General features: G+C 45.9%; 1 protein-coding gene across 4 annotated transcripts in view; it reads left to right on the plus strand.

The window, feature by feature from the left end:
• Nucleotides 1-22,851, plus strand: part of ARHGAP32 (Rho GTPase activating protein 32) — a 423,313-nt gene extending 400,462 nt beyond the window's left edge. For all 4 annotated transcript variants that reach the window (XM_063943652.1, XM_063943650.1, XM_063943651.1 and 1 more), the window contains 10 exons: nucleotides 8,463-8,607; nucleotides 9,518-9,600; nucleotides 11,723-11,830; nucleotides 12,689-12,834; nucleotides 13,290-13,491; nucleotides 13,864-14,018; nucleotides 14,121-14,195; nucleotides 15,581-16,564; nucleotides 18,622-19,040; nucleotides 19,802-22,851. In XM_063943652.1, the coding sequence (XP_063799722.1) occupies nucleotides 8,463-8,607; nucleotides 9,518-9,600; nucleotides 11,723-11,830; nucleotides 12,689-12,834; nucleotides 13,290-13,491; nucleotides 13,864-14,018; nucleotides 14,121-14,195; nucleotides 15,581-16,564; nucleotides 18,622-19,040; nucleotides 19,802-22,018 (4,534 nt within the window). In that variant the 3' untranslated portion in view covers nucleotides 22,019-22,851. The remainder of the gene's footprint in view (nucleotides 1-8,462; nucleotides 8,608-9,517; nucleotides 9,601-11,722; nucleotides 11,831-12,688; nucleotides 12,835-13,289; nucleotides 13,492-13,863; nucleotides 14,019-14,120; nucleotides 14,196-15,580; nucleotides 16,565-18,621; nucleotides 19,041-19,801) is intronic.
• Nucleotides 22,852-23,132: the final 281 nt, after the last annotated feature.

Here is a 23,132-nt window from a genome sequence, read left to right on the forward strand (position 1 = left end):
CTGCTTTATAACGGGGCACATTACTCTGCATTATTACCGGATACATCTACCGGTTACATCACATTGTGTTATTACTGGGTACACTGCTTTATAACAGGGCACATTACTCTGCATTATTACCGGATACATCTACCGCATACACCACACTGCATTACTACCGGTTACATCACATTGTGTTATTACTGGGTACACTGCTTTATAACGGGGCACATTACTCTGCATTATTACCGGATACATCTACCGCATACACCACACTGCATTACTACCGGTTACATCACATTGTGTTATTACTGGGCACACTGCTTTATAACGGGGCACATTACTCTGCATTATTACCGGATACATCTACCGGTTCCATCACATTGTGTTATTACTGGGTACACTGCTTTATAACGGGGCACATTACTCTGCATTATTACCGGATACATCTACCGGTTACATCACATTGTGTTATTACTGGGTACACTGCTTTATAACAGGGCACATTACTCTGCATTATTACCGGATACATCTACCGCTTACACCACACTGCATTACTACCGGTTACATCACATTGTGTTATTACTGGGCACACTGCTTTATAACAGGACACATTTCTCTGCATTATTACCGGATACATCTACCGCATACACCACACTGCATTACTACCGGTTACATCACATTGTGTTATTACTGGGCACACTGCTTTATAACAGGACACATTACTCTGCATTATTACCGGATACATCTACCGCTTACACCACACTGCATTACTACTGGTTACATCACATTGTGTTATTACTGGGCACTGTACACTGCTTTATAACGGGGCACATTACTCTGCATTATTACCGGATACATCTACCGCATACACCACACTGCATTACTACCGGTTACATCACATTGTGTTATTACTGGGCACACTGCTTTATAACGGGGCACATTACTCTGCATTATTACCGGATACATCTACCGGTTCCATCACATTGTGTTATTACTGGGTACACTGCTTTATAACGGGGCACATTACTCTGCATTATTACCGGATACATCTACCGGTTACATCACATTGTGTTATTACTGGGTACACTGCTTTATAACAGGGCACATTACTCTGCATTATTACCGGATACATCTACCGCTTACACCACACTGCATTACTACCGGTTACATCACATTGTGTTATTACTGGGCACACTGCTTTATAACAGGACACATTTCTCTGCATTATTACCGGATACATCTACCGCATACACCACACTGCATTACTACCGGTTACATCACATTGTGTTATTACTGGGCACACTGCTTTATAACAGGACACATTTCTCTGCATTATTACCGGATACATCTACCGCTTACACCACACTGCATTACTACCGGTTACATCACATTGTGTTATTACTGGGCACTGTACACTGCTTTATAACGGGACACATTACTCTGCGTTATTACCTGATACATCTACCGCATACACCACACAGCATTACCTGATACATCAAATTGCGTTAGTACTGGGCATAGTACATTGCACACTACATTACTACCACATGCACCACACTGCATTATTACTGGGCATACTTCACCCCACACTGCATTATTACTGGGTACACGGCATACTACACCCCACACTGCATTATTACTGGGCACACAGCATACACCACACTGCATTATTAGTGGGCATACTGGACCGCACAATACATTACTACCACATAAACCACACTGCGTCATTACTACCGCATACACCACATTGCATTACTACTGGGTATAGTACACCGCACACTACATTACTACCGCATACACTGCACTGCGTTATTACTAGGCATATTACACCACACACTGCGTTATTACTGGGCATACTACACCACACACTACATTGCTCCCACACTGCATTACTACTAGGCATAGTACATGGCACACTACATTACTGCCACACTGCATTACTACTGGGCATAGTACACGGCACACTACATTACTACCGCATACACTGCACTGCGTTATTACTAGGCATATTACACCACACACTGCGTTATTACTGGGCATATTACACCACACACTGCGTTATTACTGGGCATACTACACCACACACTACATTGCTCCCACACTGCATTACTACTAGGCATAGTACACGGCACACTACAGTACTACTGTATACACTGCACTGCGTTATTACTGGGCATACTACACCACACACTGCGTTATTACTGGGCATACTACACCACACACTGCATTACTACTAGGCATAGTACATGGCACACTACATTACTACTGTATACACTGCACTGCGTTATTACTGGGCATACTACACCACACACTGCGTTATTACTGGGCATACTACACCACACACTGCATTACTACTAGGCATAGTACATGGCACACTACATTACTACTATATACACTGCACTGCGTTATTACTGGGCATACTACACCACACACTGCGTTATTACTGGGCATACTACACCACACACTGCATTACTACTAGGCATAGTACATGGCACACTACATTACTGCCACACTGCATTACTACCGCATAAACCACACTGCGTTACCACTGGACATCACATTGTATTATTACTGTACACAATACACTGCATTGTTACTTTCTCTGACGTCCTAAGTGGATGCTGGGACTCCGTAAGGACCATGGGGAATAGCGGCTCCGCAGGAGACTGGGCACAACTAAAGAAAGCTTTAGGACTACCTGGTGTGCACTGGCTCCTCCCTCTATGACCCTCCTCCAGACCTCAGTTAGAATCTTGTGCCCGGCTGAGCTGGATGCACACTAGGGGCTCTCCTGAGCTCCTAGAAAAAGAAAGTTTAATTTAGGTTTTTTATTTTCAGTGAGATCTGCTGGCAACAGACTCACTGCTACGAGGGCCTAAGGGGAGAAGAAGCGAACCTACCTGCTTGCAGCTAGCTTGGGCTTCTTAGGCTACTGGACACCATTAGCTCCAGAGGGATCGAACACAGGGCCCGACCTCGATCGTCCGGTCCCGGAGCCGCGCCGCCGTCCCCCTTACAGAGCCAGTAGCAAGAAGACGGTCCTGGAAATCGGCGGCAGAAGACTTCGGTCTTCACCAAGGTAGCGCACAGCACTGCAGCTGTGCGCCATTGCTTCCCATGCACACCTCACACTCCGGTCACTGATGGGTGCAGGGCGCTGGGGGGGGGGGGCGCCCTGGGCTGCAATATTAAGTACCTTGGCTGGCAAAACTACACATAATATAGTCATAGAGACTATATATGTGTAAAATCCCCTGCCAGATATACCTACAAAAAAGCGGGAGAAGTCCGCCGAAAAAGGGGCGGGACTATCTCCCTCAGCACACTGGCGCCATTTTCCCTCACAGCTCCGCTGGAAGGATCGCTCCCAGGCTCTCCCCTGCAGTTTCCAGACTACATAGGGTAAAAAAGAGAGGGGGGCCACTAAATTTAGGCGCAATATTGTGTATACAAGCAGCTATTGGGAAAATCACTCAGTTACAGTGTTAATCCCTGTGTATATATAGCGCTCTGGTGTGTGCTGGCATACTCTCTCTCTGTCTCCCCAAAGGGCTTTGTGGGGTCCTGTCCTCAGTCAGAGCATTCCCTGTGTGTGTGTGTGTGTGGTGTGTCGGTACGGCTGTGTCGACATGTTTGATGAGGAGGCTTATGTGGAGGCGGAGCAGATGCCGAAAAATGTGATGTCACCCCCTGTGGGGCCGACACCTGAGTGGATGGATAGGTGGAAGGTATTAACCGACAGTGTCAACTCCTCACATAAAAGGCTGGATGACGTAACAGCTGTGGGACAGCCGGCTTCTCAGCCCGCGCCTGCCCAGGCGTCTCAAAGGCCATCAGGGGCTCAAAAACGCCCGCTACCTCAGATGGCAGACACAGATGTCGACACGGAGTCTGACTCCAGTGTCGACGAGGTTGAGACATATACACAATCCACTAGGTACATCCGTTGCATGATCTCGGCAATGAAAAATGTGTTACACATTTCTGACATTAACCCAAGTACCACAAAAAAAGGGGTTTTATGTTTGGGGAGAAAAAGCAGCCAGTGTTTTGTTCCCCCATCAGATGAGTGAATGAAGTGTGTGAAGCAGCGTGGGTTCCCCCAATAAGAAACTGGTAATTTCTAAAAAGTTACTGATGGCGTACCTTTTCCCGCCAGAGGATAGGTCACGTTGGGAGATATCCCCTAGGGTGGATAAGGCGCTCACACGTTTGTCATAAAAGGTGGCACTGCCGTCTTAGGATACGGCCACTTTGAAGGAGCCTGCTGATAAAAAGCAGGAGGCTATCCTGAAGTCTGTATATACACACTCAGGTACTATATTGAGACCTGCAATTGCCTCAGCATGGATAGTGCTGCTACAGCGTGGTCTATAACCCTGTCAGGACAGGGATACTATTTTGCTAACATAGAGCATATTAAAGACGTCGTCTTATATATGAGGGATGCACAGAGGGATATTTGTCGGCTGGCATCCAGAATTAATGCAATGTCCATTCTGCCAGGAGGGTATTAGGGACCCGGCAGTGGACAGGCGATGCTGACTTTAGAAGGCACATGAAGATTCTGCCTTATAAGGGTTAGGAATTGTTTGGGGATGGTCTCTGGGACCTCGTATCCACAGCAACAGCTGGGAAAGAAACATTTTTACCTCAGGTTTCCTCACAGCCTAAGAAAGCACCGTATTATCAGGTACAGTCCTTTCGGCTTCAGAAAAGCAAGCGGGTCAAAGGCGCTTCCTTTCTGCACAGAGACCAGGGAAGAGGGAAAAAGCTGTACCAGACAGCCAGTTCCCAGGCTCAAAAATCTTCCCCCGCTTCCTCTGAGTCCACCGCATAAGGGGCTCCACAGGTCGAGCCAGGTGCGGTGGGGGCGCGTCTCGGGAACTTCAGCGACCAGTGGGCTCGCTCACAGGTGGATCCCTGGGTTCTGCAAGTAGTATCACTGGGATACAAGCTGGAGTTCGAGGCGACTCCCCCTCGCCGTTACCTCAAATCAGCCTTGCCTACTGCCCTCGAGGGGAGGTAGTACTGGCGGCAATTCACAAGCTGTACTCCAGCAGGTGATAATCAAGGTACCCCTCCTTCAACAAGGCCGGGGTTACTATGCCACAATGGTTGTGGTACCGAAACCAGACGGTTCGGTGAGACACATTCTAAAATTGAAATCCTTGAACACTTATATACGAAGGTTCAAGTTCAAAATGGAATCGCTCAGGGCGGTTATTGCAAGCCTGGACGAAGGGAATTACATGGTATCACTGGATACCCTCCTCACCAGGAGTACCTCAAAATTGTGGTACAGGACTGTCATTACCAATTCCAGACGTTGCCGTTGGTCTGTCCCCGGCACCGAGGGTATTTACCAAGGTAATGGCCGAAATGATGATACTCCTTCGAAAAAAGGGAGTTATAATTATCCCGTACTTGGACGATCTCCTTATAAAGGCGAGGTCCAGGGAGCAGTTGTTGGTCGGAGTAGCACTATCTCGTGAAGTGCTACAACATCACGGCTGGATTCTGAATATTCCAAAGTCGCAGCTGGTTCCTACGACGCGTCTACTGTTCCTGGGTATGGTTCTGGACACAGAACAGGAAAAAGTGTTTCTCCCGGAGGAGAAGGCCAAGGAGTTGTCATCTCTAGTCAGAGACCTCCTAAAACAAATACAGGTGTCGGTGCATCAATGCACGCGAGTCCTGGGAAAGAAGGTAGCTTCTTACGAAGAAATTCCATTCGGCAGGTTCCATGCAAGGATCTTCCAGTGGGATCTGTTGGACAAGTGGTCCGGGTCGCATCTTCAGATGCATCGGCTGATAACCCTGTCTCCAAGGGCCAGGGTGTCGCTGTTGTGGTGGCTGCAGAGTGCTCATCTTCTAGAGGGCCGCAGATTCGGCATACAGGACTGGGTCCTGGTGACCACGGATGCCAGCCTTCGAGGCTGGGGGGCAGTCACACAGGGAAGAAACTTCCAAGGACTATGGTCGAGTCAGGAGACTTCCCTACACATAAATATTCTGGAACTAAGGGCCATTCACAATGCCCTAAGTCAGGCTAGACCCCTGCTTCAACACCAGCCGGTGCTGATCCAGTCAGACAACATCACGGCGGTCGCCCATGTAAACCAACAGGGCAGCACAAGAAGCAGGATGGCGATGGCAGAAGCCACAAGGATTTTCCGATGGGCGGAAAATCATGTGTTAGCACTGTCAGCAGTGTTCATTCCCGGAGTGGACAACTGGGAAGCAGACTTTCTCAGCAGGCACGACCTCCACCCGGAAGAGTGGGGACTTCATCCAGAAGTCTTCCAAATGATTGTACACCATTGGGAAAGGCCACAGGTGGACATGATGGCGTCCCGCCTCAACAATAGGCTAAAAAGATATTGCGCCAGGTCAAGGGACCCTCAGGCGATAGCTGTGGACGCTCTGGTAACACCGTGGGGTACCAGTCGGTGTATGTGTTCCCTCCTCTGCCTCTCATACCCAAGGTACTGAGAATAATAAGAAGGAGAGGAGTGAGAACTATACTCGTAGTTCCGGATTGGCCAAGAAGAGCTTGGTACCCAGAACTTCAAAAAATGATCTCAGAGGACCCATGGCCTCTGCCGCTCAGACAGGACCTGCTGCAGCAGGGGCCCTGTCTGTTCCAAGACTTACCGCGGCTGCGTTTGACGGCATGGCGGTTGAACGCCGGATCCTGAAGGAAAAGGGCATTCCGGAGGAAGTCATCCCTACGCTGATTAAAGCTAGGAAAGAAGTGACCGCAAACCATTATCACCGCATATGGCGAAAATATGTTGCGTGGTGTGAGGCCAGGAAGGCCCAACGGAGGAATTTCAGTTGGGCCGTTTTCTGCACTTCCTACAGTCAGGTACTGCAATATTAAGTACCTTGGCTGGCAAAACTACACATAATATAGTCATAGAGACTATATATGTGTAAAATCCCCTGCCAGATATACCTACAAAAAAGCGGGAGAAGTCCGCCGAAAAAGGGGCGGGACTATCTCCCTCAGCCCAGTGACTATGGGCCTAAAATTAGGTTCCATTAAGGTCCAGATTTCGGCTCTGTCGATTTTCTTCCAGAAAGAACTGGCTTCACTGTCTGATGTTCAGACATTTGTTAAGGGAGTGCTGCATATTCAGCCCCCTTTTGTGCCTCCAGTGGCACCTTGGGATCACAACGTGGTGTTGGATTTCCTAAAGTTACTTTGGTTTGAGCCACTAAAAACCGTGGATTTGAAATATCTCACGTGGAAAGTGGTCATGCTGTTGGCCTTGGCTTCGGCCAGGCGTGTGTCAGAATTGGCGGCTTTGTCATATAAAAAAGCCCTTATCTGATTTTCCATATGGAATGTGGGCAGAATTGAGGACTCGTCTCCAGTTTCTCCCTAAGGTGGTATCAGCTTTTTATTTGAACCAACCTATTGTAGTGCCTGCGGCTACTAAGGACTTGGAGGATTCCAAGTTGTTGGACGTAGTCAGGGCCCTGAAAATTTATGTTTCCAGGACAGCTAGTGTCAGGAAAACTGACTCGCTATTTATCATGTATGCACCCAACAAGCTGGGTGCTCCTGCTTCAAAGCAGACTATTGCTCGCTGGATTTGTAGTACGATTCAGCTTGCACATTCTGCGGCTGGACTGCCGCATCCTAGATCAGTGAAAGCCCATTCCACGAGGAAAATGGGCTCTTCTTGGGCGGCTGCCCGAGGGGTCTCGGCTTTACAACTTTGCCGAGCAGCTACTTGGTCGGGGTCAAACACATTTGCTAAATTTTACAAGTTTGATACCCTGGCTGAGGAGGACCTAGAGTTTGCTCATTCGGTGCTGCAGAGTCATCCGCACTCTCCCACCCGTTTGGGAGCTTTGGTATAATCCCCATGGTCCTTACGGAGTCCCAGCATCCACTTAGGACGTCAGAGAAAATAAGATTTTACTCACCGGTAAATCTATTTCTCGTAGTCCGTAGTGGATGCTGGGCGCCCATCCCAAGTGCGGATTGTCTGCAATACTTGTATATAGTTATAGTTAACTAAAGGGTTATTGTTGAGCTATCCGTTGAGAGGCTCAGTTATATTTCATACTGTTAACTGGGTATAGTATCACGAGTTATACGGTGTGATTGGCGTGGCTGGTAGGAGTCTTACCCGGGATTCAAAATCCTTCCTTATTGTGTCAGCTCTTCCGGGCACAGTATCCTAACTGAGGTCTGGAGGAGGATCATAGAGGGAGGAGCCAGTGCACACCAGGTAGTCCTAAAGCTTTCTTTAGTTGTGCCCAGTATCCTGCGGAGCCGCTATTCCCCATGGTCCTTACGGAGTCCCAGCATCCACTACGGACTACGAGAAATAGATTTACCGGTGAGTAAAATCTTATTTTTATTACTGTGCATTGTGCTTTGCTTACAAATTTTCGGTGAGTCCATGTTTTCTCTTTGTACATTAATTACACGTCCATCTGCTGTTTGTCTTCTCCTTTAGACATGAGTTTGACTCTGAGCAGATTCCAGACCTGACTAAAGATGTGTACATTCAGGATATTCACTGCGTTGGCTCCCTCTGCAAACTCTACTTCCGAGAGCTCCCGAATCCTCTCCTGACTTACCAGCTGTACGAGAAATTCTCTGTGAGTGTCTCCCCTTATTCCTTGTACTGAGTACAGCAGATCAGGGCATAGTCCCTGCCCAGAGAGTCAGGGCGAGACATCTGTCACCCTACCTTACGTATGGCATCCCCGCACATTTCAGTCTACTATACGTGCAGCCACCGACAGTGGCAGTATTTGATGTGGAATAAATATCGGCTGGACGGTACACACAGCGGGCAGCAACTATACAGTTTTGTTAAACAAAAGCAAGCAATGAAAAAATTGGTAGAAGTACCATTTATCTGAATGTTCCCAACATGACCCTGTGTATATCGCATACTGGAATATTGTTCTCACTGCGCGCCCTGTCGTGGTAATGTTTAGCCTGACGTTCACTGCACAGTGGTGCTTGTGAGTCTTTGATGGAAGGAGCACATTTCACACAGCAAATGCAATGTGTTAGTACATAGGGAGGGGGGGTTTATATATATATATATATAGAGAGAGAGAGAGAAGATCCTGCCCACTGGTGTAAGCAAATGGCATGCGAATGAAGGGGGAAATGATGGGTGGATGATAGATAGGCAGTGAAAAGGGCTACAGTCAATAGGTTGACACCATATGGTCGACATGTCAAAGGTAGACGGGTACATTAGGTCCACAACACATGGTTGACGCTTTTTTTGGATGTTTCGGATTTACTATCCATGTCACGAGCTATTGCCTTTAGTAACCTTGTGGTGAGTGGAGCGAGGGGACGTGTTTCTAATAATTTGGGTCATATAGTTAATCATACAAAATAACACCCCCCAAAAAACAAAAGAAAACTGTCGCCCTTTTTACCCTGTCAAGCATATGGTTAATCCACACCCGGAATGATGCCTGTAACAGCTGCATAAGGCTCCTAGTTGTCATCTTTCTTTCACCTATGATGTGTCTTACATGACAGGATGCGGTCTCTGCTGCCACAGATGAAGAGCGACTGGTGAAAATCCACGATGTTATTCAGCAGCTTCCGCCACCACATTACCGGTCAGTGAGCCTCTCATACCCCCTATAACTGAGCTGTAAACACAGGAGACCTGGCACATGAGCATTTTATTCACACTTTCATTACAAATCACCTTGTTACATGCAGCATTCATACAAAGTGTAGATTAGTGCGAGATGTGCCATACACTACATCATTCACTATAGCCCCTCGCCCTGCACCCGCCCCCACAGCAGGAAGGAATGCGTAGGAGGGGGCATTCATGAAGAAACATGTCCAGCAATTCCCACTGTATACGACGACGGAGGATGTTGTGACTGCAGAGTGTGCAAGAAATGGCAGCAGTTATTACCTGGTGTGTAGTGTACGCCTCCCCCACTCAGTCACCACTGACAGCAGTGTCTCATCACTGGGTGACTGTGGGACAGTGGGGCCTATTCAGGACGTTTTTCTTATTGATAAAAATACAGAAACAAGTGTTTCCGCATTTATTCGAATCCCCGCTATTCAGCAAAGGGTTAATGGAGAAGAGAACAGTTCTCGTCTCCGTTCATACCCATCTCCCTGAATATCGCACACTAGGGATCACTCCATTGATATCTACTGTGGTTTAATGTTTTGTGCTATTCAGAAAGCATAAACACGTGAAACCTCCCAAAAAATCTTTACTTTATATAACGCCATTTCAGAATAGTGGGGCAGATTTATTAAGCACGGTGAAGTGATAAAGTGGAAGGTGATAAAGGACCAGCCAATCAGATTCTAACTGCCCTGGGCAGTACGGATGGTGTAATGGTTAGCATTACTGCCTCACAGCACTGAGGTCATGGGTTCGATTCCCACCATGGCCCTAACTGTGTGGAGTTTGTATATTCTCCCCGTACTTGCGTGGGTTTCCTCCGGGTTCTCTGGTTTCCTCCCACAATCCAAAAATATACTGATAGGGTTAATTTTGTTGGGATCCAATTAACCTAACATGAATGTGTCTGTGTGTACATGTGATAGGGAATATAGATTGTAAGCTCCACTGGGGCAGGGACTGATGTGAATGGCCAAATATTCTCTGTAAAGCGCTGCGGAATATGTGTGCGCTATATAAATAACTGGTAATAAATAAAATAAATAACTAACTGCCATGTCACAGGCTGGGTTTGAAAAATGACAGTTAGGAGCTGACTGGCTGGTCCTTTATCACCTTCCACTTTATCACTTCTCCAGGCTTAATAAATCTGCCCCTGTGTTAGTAATTTTGACCAAAAATGCAGGGACAGAGGGATTTTTTTCCCCATCAGTCCCTGCAGGATAGTATGACGAGCAGCAATTAGGCTGTCAGTTGCCGCTTGTTACAGTGCAGACTTAACGATGCGAATAGGAGACTATTCGCATTGCTGAGTAAAAGCATGACTGAGCATGCGCAGAACAAAAACAGAACGTTTTGTTTTCGGAATTTCTGAAAAACAAAGCCTTCTAGAAACTTCGCAGGAACAATTGTTAACGCATCCGCTGTTCCCGTGAAGTTTTATGCTGAATAGCAGGATAAAAAAAAATTCCGTGCCGATAATGATCAACTTTCTTGCTGAATAGGCCTCAGTGTCACGATTACATAGAGGGACATATAGTCAAATTGTATGAGGGACTTTTTCTAGTAATGTGTGTTCATGATGCAGCATGTGTTCCCTGGGAAAAACCTGTGATCTGATGAGTACAGCGCTCGCACTAACCACGGTTGCTGGTTTCTGATTAGACCTGTAAAACATTGGTAATCAGCCTAATAACCCTCTTATCATGAGCGCTGTGCATACTGTAGGTCAAGGATTTATAATTATCTCCCAATTAGTCAGACATAATTATATATTCACAGCGTTCTCTCAGAAGTTACATACATAGTTGCATACTTACCTTGGACACCTTGTTGACACAGTTTATTTATGGGATCATGTAAATTATAAGTCTTCAATGTTCTGAAACTATAAATGTGCAGTGGTATGACATCACATGGCCTAATAATCTACAATTAGCGTGTTATTGTCTTAATTTATCCTAATGAAGGAAGTCACTAAGAAGCTATAAATGATGAAATGATTAAGCACTTTGTATACGTATATTAGTATCACTGCTGTATTATTTTATGTGATTATACTAATTATACTTTCTCATCTGCAGGACGCTGGAGTTCCTTATGCGGCACCTATCCCGCCTGGCAACCTACTGCTCGATCACCAACATGCACACCAAGAACTTGGCTATTGTCTGGGCCCCCAACCTGCTCCGGTATGGGACCATTGCTTCCCGGTATGGTACATGGCAGGATGCCTTAGGATTCTCCACCACTCTCAACTAAGATTTTCCATTTTCCTTTTCTCTAACACCTCATAGAAACAGCTCTGAAAAGTCCTGATTCAGTAAAATATGGAAACTGGTTTAAAGAGACCGTTTCCAAGCATAACAGCGGCATTTCTACGCCGTATCCGCGATCATTACACCAGTGAAACCACGTGGTTTTTGCTTCTGATAGTGATTAGCAGTTTGGCGTGAGCAGTGGATTCACAATAATAAACATCTGGTACATTCAGCTGAAGTTTTTTTAAATGTGGTTGTCAGAAGGAATGAATGCAATTACTGCCGGAAAGTAGCCCCAAAGCGGATTTCCTTCCAGCCAAACTATACAACAATTAAATCTTCGTTTCGATGCTGTTGGTTTCTTTTGTCTGTGTGACGAGACGGCAGAATGTTCTTACAGATCACGCAAAAACTGCATTGCAAGTACAGAAATATACTATATGTTCCTGTTGTGAAATAAAGAGGGGGTTCTAATTCAGGAAAAAACTAAATAAAATAGACATTAAAAAGTATCACTGACGAATAGCTAGTTAAAAGCTTCAACTGGTCATTACATTTGCAGCATAAACAGATTAAAGAAGTGGCTGCAAATTAATTCTTGAGATAATATTTATCCATAATGAATTAAAACGTTTTTATAATCTTAAACTGTCCGCCTTCTCCTTATCTAAGCCATATGGGGGCTATTCTCTGCAAATTGGGGTGCATTTATTCCCACCATTTTTAGAGAATACCCCCTTGGTGTTTAGATTTTCATCTTAATCCTTTCGCAATCTTTATTCCTTTTAGATCAAAACAGATTGAGTCGGCGTGTTTTAGTGGCACGGCGGCCTTCATGGAGGTGCGGATTCAGTCTGTGGTGGTGGAGTTTATCCTTAACCACGTGGAAGTGCTGTTCAGCCCCAAGCTGAGCGCTGTGATACGCGATGGTGCAGGTAGGTCGAGCACATAACGGACGGAGAAGCAGGCCTACCAGCAGATCTGGAACATAGGCGCCTATTTATCATGGGGGGTGTTTTATTTATTTTTGTAAATGATGTAGAAAGTACAGGTTCTGCATAGTTTACGAATTGTTGCTATGTGCTAATAGCCTAATGCAGGTGTTTTGTTTTTTAGTGCTGCAGATTAAATTCCCCGTTACTATCAATAGGGACTTTGATCTGACTCCTATGTACCAAATTCCCAAAAACTTATCAGTGTTTGTCCCCTTCAGTTTACACCAGCTTCAGCTGGTGAAAACTGCTTTAAGCCTACAAAGGCATTATCACAGAAGAGGGATCTTTCTATCTGTCTTCTGCAGGCTCCAGAAACTGACACTGCAGGGCATTAGCTGGAGTGAGGTCACATTGTGCAGGGCGTCTGTTTCACTAACGTTGTCTTCCATCATTAGGCCACGCATCTCTGTCTCGGCCCAAGTCTCTTCTGGTGTCTTCACCTTCCACAAAGCTTCTCAGCCTTGAGGAGGCCCAAGCAAGGACACAGGCACAAATAAATTCCCCGGTGGTGGCAGACAGCAAATATATAGAGGTGGGAGAAGGACCAGCTGCTCTCCAAGGCAAATTTCACACAGTCATTGACTTTCCATCCGAGAGGTAAGGACACAATACAGCCGCCTTTTACTCATGTAAACGTGAAATTGTGCGCCTCCTGGTGGTGAAAGAAAATAAGTAACACAAACTTCTATATCGTTGCAGAAGAGGTTTTTTTATATATTTGTTTCACTGTTTTCTAGATACAGCTAGAAATTGTCAGTGCCAAAGACAGATTATTTCACGCACAGTGTTTTCAGTTTGTATCCGGGCTTTACAGCTGAAGCAATAAGAAACACTTAGCAGTAAATGTGTGCATGGGGCTAAGAAACTGTATAGATCATGCTGGCTTGGAGAAAAGGATATAATTATAATTTACCAAACCCTCACTGGCACCGTTCCTTCCTGACCATTACTTTGGTTTTATTCTTTTAGGAAAAGACCACCCCCCAAAATGAAGAAGTCTCCTGTTGGAAGTTGGCGCTCCTTCTTTAACCTGGGAAAGTCATCCTCCTCTTCCTCCATCTCCAAGAGGAAGCTTACACGTAATCCAAGTGAGCCATCAGAGATGAAGGCCATGGCTTTAGCAGGTGAGGACTTGACCATTGAGTCAGGGGGATATTATAGACGCAGTGGGAATTGTATATCACTATGGATCGGGAATAAGCGGTGGATGTTTGCCTTGTTTGCAGGTGGAAGGGGAGATACAGGAACCATGCGCTCTGCTAAAAGTGAGGAGTCGCTGAGTTCTCTGCATGCAGCGGACGGTATGTATGATTATTGCATCAGGATTCAGAGAAGGAGGTTTAACTCCATAAGAGGATGAACACTGAGGGGTATAGTCAATTCCTGTCGGGAAGTCGGCAGTTTCCAACTGTTTTAGGTCGGAAGGGTTACGACCTATTCAATGCTTGCTCTTTTTTTATGTCAAGTTGGGAATTCCCGACTTGTCGGAAAACACATGTATTGTCGGAATCCACGTGTCTTGTCGGAAGCGTGGCCAAACTCGGCAGGTTTTAGCCCCGTTTCCGACAATGTCAATCTGATTTTTAAAAAAAGTCGGGTTGCCATTGTTGGAACGGCCAAAACCTGTTGGCCGAGGCAATGAATACTGACCTGTCGGATCCTTTCCGTCGAAAAGGATCAGACAAGAATTGAATATACCCCTGAGGATGTAATCGCTGATTATATAATCTCTCAAGTGGAAAAAAGTAAGAATCCTACACTCAGAACAAACGACCATTACCATTCTAATAAGGCCGGAGGAGGTGTCTGTTGTAACCTGCGCACCAGCAACTGCTTAGTCAGAATGTAAGCGCACCGTTACGCTGTGAGGAGGCCTTTACTGAATTGCTTTCATGAAAACTATTCTTTACACTTGAGATATTATATAATGACTGAATTGGTGGGAAATTGTACTGCACTACTGATCTGCCAGTGGTCGTCACATACAAACGTAGTCCTAATAGATTCTCCCATACACATCTATCGGGTGGGCTGAGGGGGCAGATTCACCAGCTTTACATTGGAACTACTCTGTGTCTTTTTTGAGGGACAGAAAGAGCAGGTTTTTGGAGTAAATACTTTGTTTAAATATATAGACTGGAAAAATGATTCAGCCATAATTCTACATCTTTTTAGTCTCAGCAGTGAATTGCAACACCACAGATATACAGAGAGCAAGTGTTCCTGCTTTCATATGTATGTCCAAATCAGGACAAGCCACCAAGTCCCATGTGTGAGTAGTCTGTAGCAGTAGTGTCATAGGATAGTATTCTGGATTTTGTCCCACTCCGCCTTACAACACTGCTGTAGGAAATTGATATGTGAGGCCATTTGGTTATGTGGACGGCTCTCATGCGGTCCTGTTTAAGTATCTTAGAGAGGTTGATTACTTCTATTCCAACCAATTATTTAGCATAACCCAATTTCGGCAATCTTCAGTTGTCAGGTTTCCCCCCATATATTACTCTGGTATAAAGAAAAGTTCATGTTGAACTCGGTGATTGTCCGGCGTCCACGTCCTGCAATCCCAAGTTCCACCACCATTCTTGCTGCTTGGTGTAAGGAACTTGTGGGAAAATGCCGTGCAGAACCGGTTTTCCTGTGTCAGTTGGGCTGTCTCACAAAAAGTATACTTTTTATCTTACAGGGGAGTCCAAGCTCTTCCGACCACGGCGTCCACGCTCTAGTAGTGATGCCCTTTCTGCTTCTTACAATGGGGACTTACTGGAAGGCTGCAACCGCTACAACTCTTATGATAATCTACCCCATGATCAAGACAGCGATGGGGATGAGGGATTGATCCATGTGCCCGCTATGCTGGCTGGTCGATGTCAGGAAGAGGAAGATCTGAGCCCACCAGATATTGGCGTGGCCAGTCTAGATTTTGACCCAATGTCGTTTCAGTGCAGTCCTCCCAAGCCTGAAAGTGAACGTCTGAATAGTAACCACATATTCCATATCGATACCTCTCTGCTTAATGAGAGGGTGCAAATTGGACCCCAAACCCCCATCAGCGGCAATAGCTCGGAGCCCATGTCTCCTTTTCAAGAGCGGAATACTAGTCCATTCCTAACCCCCAACCGCAGCCCTAGTGGAGAGAAGATTCCAAAGGCTCCATCCTTTGCTGAAAAAGTCGTGCAAGCATTTTCTCCAAAAGTAGGACGCAAAGCGGTCAGATCTCCACCATTAACCATTTCAGATCCAGTCACCATCTCATTACCTAGCCGGGTATCAGAAATGATGGGAAGTATGCAGGGGTCCATTGGGAGTAATCAGTCTCTCGTATGGTTTAAGGACAATGGTTCTAGAGACTTCGGTACTGTTCAGGCCGCTACATGCAAATCTGAAGACACAGGACCTTTCCAGATGCCTGTATCCACTCTGATAGAGCCACTAGTGACTACAGACACTTTCCTCACCTCTCAGTGGGCCTGCGCTGGGTTTGAGGTGGAAGACACACCAGGAAAGGTTTCTCCAGGAACATCCCATGTTCTGTGTAACACTGAGCCGACTTACACAGACTACTGCAACCAGGAACCAACGAGTAGCAATGTTGTTGTATCATCTCAAAGGGAAGATGCTGACATGTCAGGATTCGAGACATCCATCCTCACCCTGCCTACCCCTCCAGGTACGTAGTAATCCACAGACCAAACCTGCTGCTCCACTTTTATGCAATTTTATAATCATGCTCAGAGAGCCCTCATACACATTTTGTACATAGCTCGTTAGCAGAGACCAGGGTCTACTGCTACATGGGAAAATATACAATGTAATGTTTCTCACACATGTAAAATATATGAAGTGTTAACATGCAAAAGAATACAATAGCTGTATAAAGAAGCGTCACAATGAAGCTTGCAGGCACGTATCAGAGCTAGTTCATTCATGAGTAGTACACTGCACGTGTGATAGCAGTAGGAAGGGTTAGCCAGTCCAGTACAGCCAATGGTCAGTTTATGTGTACGGTTAGCTGAACTTGCCAAGTGTTTCGCAGGCAGGGTCTTCTTGTTCCTTAGCACTATCCATACTATCTATGCTCCTTGTCTCCTAGTCCCATTCAGCGGCTCTGATACTGTACGCTCGCCCTTACCTTGTGTACAGACTCCTCGAGTGCCGAACTGCCTCCCCTCCCTGTGACTTACCTCTGCTGGCCCTATAAGACAGTGAGTTGCCCTAACCTTGCCCCCCATGTCCTCGTTATATCTAGTCTGTTATTGCTGTATGTTGGTCCTAGTTTGTCAGTAATGTCCAGTTACACTGTTATAGAATGCATAACAGACAAAAAACACTTATGGGCCCTACACACATACCGAGATTGTCCATATTAGCATGCAGTGCTATGGAGCCGGGTGACGGGGGGGGAGTGAAGAAATACGGCAGCGGCGGATACGGCAGCCCGGCGGCGGGGAGAGTGAAGTTTCTTCACTCTTTCCCCCCCCCCCCCCCCCCCCCCCACGGCTCCATAGCAGTGCATGCTAACATGGACAATCTCGTCCATATTGGCCTGCATCCATAAGCGACGGGGCACCAACTATTAACGAGCGCGGGGCCGCGCATCGCTAAACGTTGGTGCCTACACACAGAACGATATGAACGAGTTCTCGTTCATTTATGAAAGAGAACGTTCATATCGTTCTGTTTTATCTGCCAGTGTGTAGGACCCATTAAAGACATTCTAATTATTATTCTGCTGATTTTTAGGTTGCAACAAAAATTGGTGCAGCTCCATCCAAGGAATATATTTGTAATTTCTTTTGCAGATATGTACATTAGGTGACAGCTAATAGATTTTTTTCATCTGTATTGTATAAATCTAGTTCTGCTGTGCACAAGGATCCCACAGACATAGGTGGTCTTACTAACAGATCCACTACAACAGTACAAGTAGTCCCAACAGGTCATGTTTTGGGGATTTCGTTCTGTGGAAGCAGTGGGAAAATTACTGAACCAGCAATCACCTCTTCATGGCAAAAGAAATCCAGAAAACATGACCTGCTGGGGATAATGTGAGGACTGAAGTTCAGAACCACTGCTTTACAATATAGTTGTTAGTATTACATAAGTGCCAGTCCAGATGTAATTGTAGTGCCCTGTATGGGAAGTCAGAGCCACCTACGCCAGCCAGTGACCAGGGCTTGCTGAGATACCTGACGTCACGTAGTAACATGACTGGCATTTCCTCTTACAGCGCAGATCACTGTGCCTGTACAAATGTTGTTCCATTTTGAAGGCTGTATGTACATATACACTAGGAGCAGAAACTGCCCCACTGCAGAGCTCCACAGTCGTGGCATGGGGGCGTGATTCCCAGTCTCCTTAATGAGGATGGAAACCTCAATCTCCAGCATAGCAATGGCAGATGTGAGTTTTGTACCTGGAACTGTGGGTGACTGGGTTCTGCTTTCAGACTATGGCGCTATGGTTGCTGTCCTTAGTACTTGGGAAATGGTGAATGTCCCAGGAGGAAGCTAACACTTGTGTTCTCTATTCTGTGAAGATTGTTGTGCAGACTCCCACAAAGGCAAAAAAATGTTATGTGTGCTAATGTATGGTATGATGAGACTGGGGTAGATATTCATACACAAAGCTATACCTTTATACCAGGCCGCATGGAATACACAGTGTTGTTTTAGTTAGAGAGTAAATATTCAAATATCTACAATTAACTTTTCTTCGTTTAAACAGAAGCGCCTCTTGCAGAACCTCCGATGGATCCCGTTCCCGTTAGCAGCGTTTCCTTTATTCCTCCACCACCTCCTCCCAAAAATGCAGCCCGTATGCTGGCATTGGCATTGGCTGAATCTGCACAGCAAGCCTCCTCTCAAAGGAGACCTTCCTACTTCCAGTTCATGGAGTTACCACTGCCTCCACCACCAGAGGAAGAGCCAACTCAGGAGCTCCCATCCCAACCGGTATCTCCTGCACAAACGCCGGCACCAGCCAGCACCCCGGAAACCAGTCTCATCCTCACCCCAGCTACTGTGCCAAGCACATCATCATCCTTCTCCGTTACCACTATCCACTACAGCCCTGTGAGGAGTCTCACCTCTCTGCCAGGACAAAGCCCTTCAGCCGTCACTCCAGGACTGAGCCCTTCAACCCAGGTACGGGGCAGTCACCATTTCAATTTCCAGTCATTTACCTGTTGTAACCCACAAAGGTCTCAAAGTTTTCTGTAACTGATGTCCAGGCTGTGGTGGGCGTACTCATTTTAATGTTCTGAACATGTTTACTGATGATCTGAAGCAGTTTACTTGTGCTAACCCGAGGCTCCCATGTTCTGAACTTGAACCCTATTAGTGAGTTGCTTTTTATTGGAGTCTATGATGGTAATAAATGAGTTTTGCAATGGCAGCATAAGTAACGGGAAAGTCTCTTTGGCTTGGGGAGTTTGTAACATGAATTGTTGGTAAGATGCATAATGTGTAATCATGGGGATATTGCTGACATGTTTTATTTGTTCCTAACATCAGTGCAGGATCATTTACCAGCAATCTGGTACTAATCGCAGCATATAGTCAAGATCTCGGCTCCATGATAATGTACTCATGGGTAGGTCTGTTGATTGCTATAGGCCTGTGTGTACAGCCGTCTGCAGTAATGGCGGTCAGTGAGGAGGGACCGCGGCTTGAACACTAAGCTGCCAGATGACCCTATATCCAGCAAATCTTAGAAACGTTACTTGTTCCTGGTCTCCTCTTTGGAATCTTTCTGATCAATTGAATCTCTTTTTCTTGTAGTAACATAAATACAGACTATATTAGATTTTATACAGCAGACTGGATTAGGGTCTTTCTCTCGTTTCTCTTTATGAATGGATGTTAGTCCAATGCAATTCATAATTCAACTGTGTGTTATCTCTTAGGTCCCTGGATCTTTTTCACCTGAGGAAATGCAGCCCCCTGGGCCCAGCGAAACGGGTTCCAGCTTTCCTAAGGAGTCCTTTGTGCCACCATCTTCCTCGGATAAGCCCAGTCCAAGGTCACATTTCCACCAGAGGTCGGAGTCTTTTCCTTCACATCCTACACAGAGTGCCGGCCCACCAGCCCCACCAATCAGAACTATGGAGAGCCGATTAGCCACTGCCTTGCACTCTACTTACAACGATGCAATCACAGCCAGCAATTACCACTCCTTTCTAAATACAATGATGCTGCCATCATCCCTGGAAGACGCACTGCCGAGACACAACTATTCCGCTCATACTAAGTCTGAGAATATGATGGAACAAGGTGCTAACTACAGACATCCTTATCCTTCCCAGGCCAAGGCCGAAGATAAGCCTGAAATGGGAGATGCATACAGACACCCCTATCCATCCACTGGTAAGCTTGAGAGCACAGACATTGGTTACAGACACCCATATCCTACCCAGGTGGAACCAGAGAATATTAATGACACGTTTGTGCATCATAAACCATCTGTTCTTCCCAAGTCTTACAGAGCTGACATTGCACCACTACATATGGCTTCCCAACCATATGCGTCCCGCTGTGAAACACCCTCCTCAAACTCTACACTATATAGCACCTATATAAACCAGGCCAAACACTGTGCAATGCAGCACTCCAGGACAAGGAGCCGTCCTGATTATATGGCATCTATGAGTCCAGGTTTACGGAATTACTCAGAGGAAACTCCACCATATCCAACCATAAGACGGGTGCAGTCCCTGCATGTGCCTATGCAACCTCCAGTGCGCGCAGTCCCTATTTCCAGGACAGAGGTCCCTCCAGATGATGAGCCAGCTTACTGCCCACGTCCTGTGTACCAGTACAAAGCATGTCCAACAATCAATTCTTCATCCGATTACCATGTCACACAGCTACAGCCTTACTTTGAGAATGGGAGAGTACATTATCGTTACAGTCCCTACACGGGGAGCACCACATATTATTCTTCAGACGGCACCTTCTATGATATGGATCCGTACAGCACCTTACGCCTGCGTCAGTTTCACCTCTATCCGAGCCGTGATTTTGCTTCTTATACCACAAGATTGCAGCCTAAGTCCACATATCGACCGCAAGGACTGGCTGCATGTTCCAGAGGTAATTTACGCGAGCACAATTTCATTAGTCGGGATGTCCCTCCTGCATTACCACCTGAACATTCTCGGCCCCTACACATCTCCTGGGATATGGAGGATATGGACCGGTACAGACTGCAGTCCCTAAGACGTGAGAACAAGCCACGGCAAAGAGCCAAAGGATCAGTGATGTCTCAGTACGATAATGTTACCCCATCACTGGTGGAGGATATAGCAGGGCTGGATGTGATTCATCTAAGAAGTCGGTCGGACCCAGGAAAGGCTCCTGGTCTTTTAAGCGTTGCTGAAAGTAAAGATATGCGATATCCGGGAAGAACAGAGGGTGATGAACGCCTAGCACATCCTCCCCCAGTGTACGGAAATGGCCATCAGGATAAGCCATCTCTACCACAAAAGCAGACTGGGGTAAGTAGGAATAGAATACAGCATGACTTGACTTCTGAGCATCGGCCTCCACCTCCGCAGGAGACAGGCCACAGACAGCCCTCTGATGGAAGAAATGGTCCGCCATTTCCACCTGTAGAATACAGCACTAAATCCATGCCACTGCCTACTGAGCCCATATCCAATAAATACAATGTGAATCTACAGGAACCAATAAGGCTCAATCACAAGGAAGCGAGACTGTCAGAGGAGAAAGAGCGGTCACTTGCCAGGCAGGCTGACAGCTCACATCGAGACTGTTACAGAGAGGACTCCGCTCAGTTTTCTTCTGCTACAGCTCCACCTAAGCCAGAGAGGAGCCATAGCCTGCGAGGCCATAACCCGGAGGCTTTGGAAAGAGACCCTGCAATTTTCTATCCCTATCAAACAATCCATGGAAAGCTGCATAGCTCCATAACTGCACTGTCCCAATATGATAACGTGGCAGATTACCATTCCATACCCCATCACAGATCAACAAGCCACTCTACCCCAAATGCCTTCCCCGTTCCACATGGTCGGACCTATGCTACTGCATTGGGCCAGGGAGCTTTCCTAGCTGCAGAGTTGTCCCTGCAGAGAGCAGAGGCAAAGGTCCATGCGGAGTAAGGTGCTGCCAGGGAAAGAGGACTCATTCTTATTAGGCAGACCCCTGCTGGACAGCGGACTGTTTTATTTTTTCAGAAGACGAAAAGACAAAAAAAAGAAAACCAAATTCTAGATGCGCCACAATAACTTCAATACACAAATACACAACTAGCAATATACATGGACACTGATACACCTGCACTTCATTCCATTGTTAAAAATGTTGTAAACAGTGATGACCTAATCCTGTACTGTTTGTCCCCCTTGGTATCCTTCCTAAATGTGGAGGAACACAGAGAGGAATAAAGAACTATTTAATCCATATTGGGTTTGTTGTGTATATAATACAGGACGTTTATGATGTTCCTTCAACCTGTGCTACGTATCATGTTATGGCCTCTTGACGTGGCGTCTGTATTTCAGGATCTCCTTGTGTATAAAAGGTCAGTTATGGAATATGAATGAAATAGTCATTGAATTGATGCATGTGCATGGTAGAGCCACATCCCTAGAACTATGGTGTGTAATCCACTATAAAAAACAATGCAGCCACTAAATCTCAGCAGCAAAACTGTGACTTTTACTATATAAAAGGTTTATATTAACTGTCCTCATATGAAATCCGTTACTACAAATAAAGACCAGGATCACTTATCCCCACAGTCCGTTACTTACATGTTTTGTTCTTTCCCTTAAAGAAAATATAGCCATATTCTATGTCTTCTCAGAATTCTGTGTAATAGTTACTGTGTGTAACCACCATTTAATTAGTGAACGTTTGTTTTCTAGACAGAGTTGCAGAAAGTCTATATTTTTGACTGTTGTATTCTTGGAATAAAGTCCTCATCATTGCAGAGTTTTGCAATTATTACATCTAGAGCTCCCTTAATAAATGCCTACAGTGTGATGTGACTGACAGACCCTCAGTGGCAGCCTAGATTTACAGTAGGTCCCTTTCTATGTTATGGGAGGAGAGAGTAATTAGGTGACCTAGCAGCTTTTAGCCGCAGTGGTTTCTTCCATTCTTTGAGTTGGACCATTGATGAGAGGGGAGTTACGTCGCCAGTGTACTTTAATTCATGAAACACTTTGTACTGTTCTACCCATACACCTACATAATCAGACAGCTGTGGAT

The sequence above is a fragment of the Pseudophryne corroboree genome, chromosome 10 (genome assembly GCF_028390025.1).
Source record: "Pseudophryne corroboree isolate aPseCor3 chromosome 10, aPseCor3.hap2, whole genome shotgun sequence".
Lineage (NCBI taxonomy): Eukaryota > Metazoa > Chordata > Amphibia > Anura > Myobatrachidae > Pseudophryne > Pseudophryne corroboree.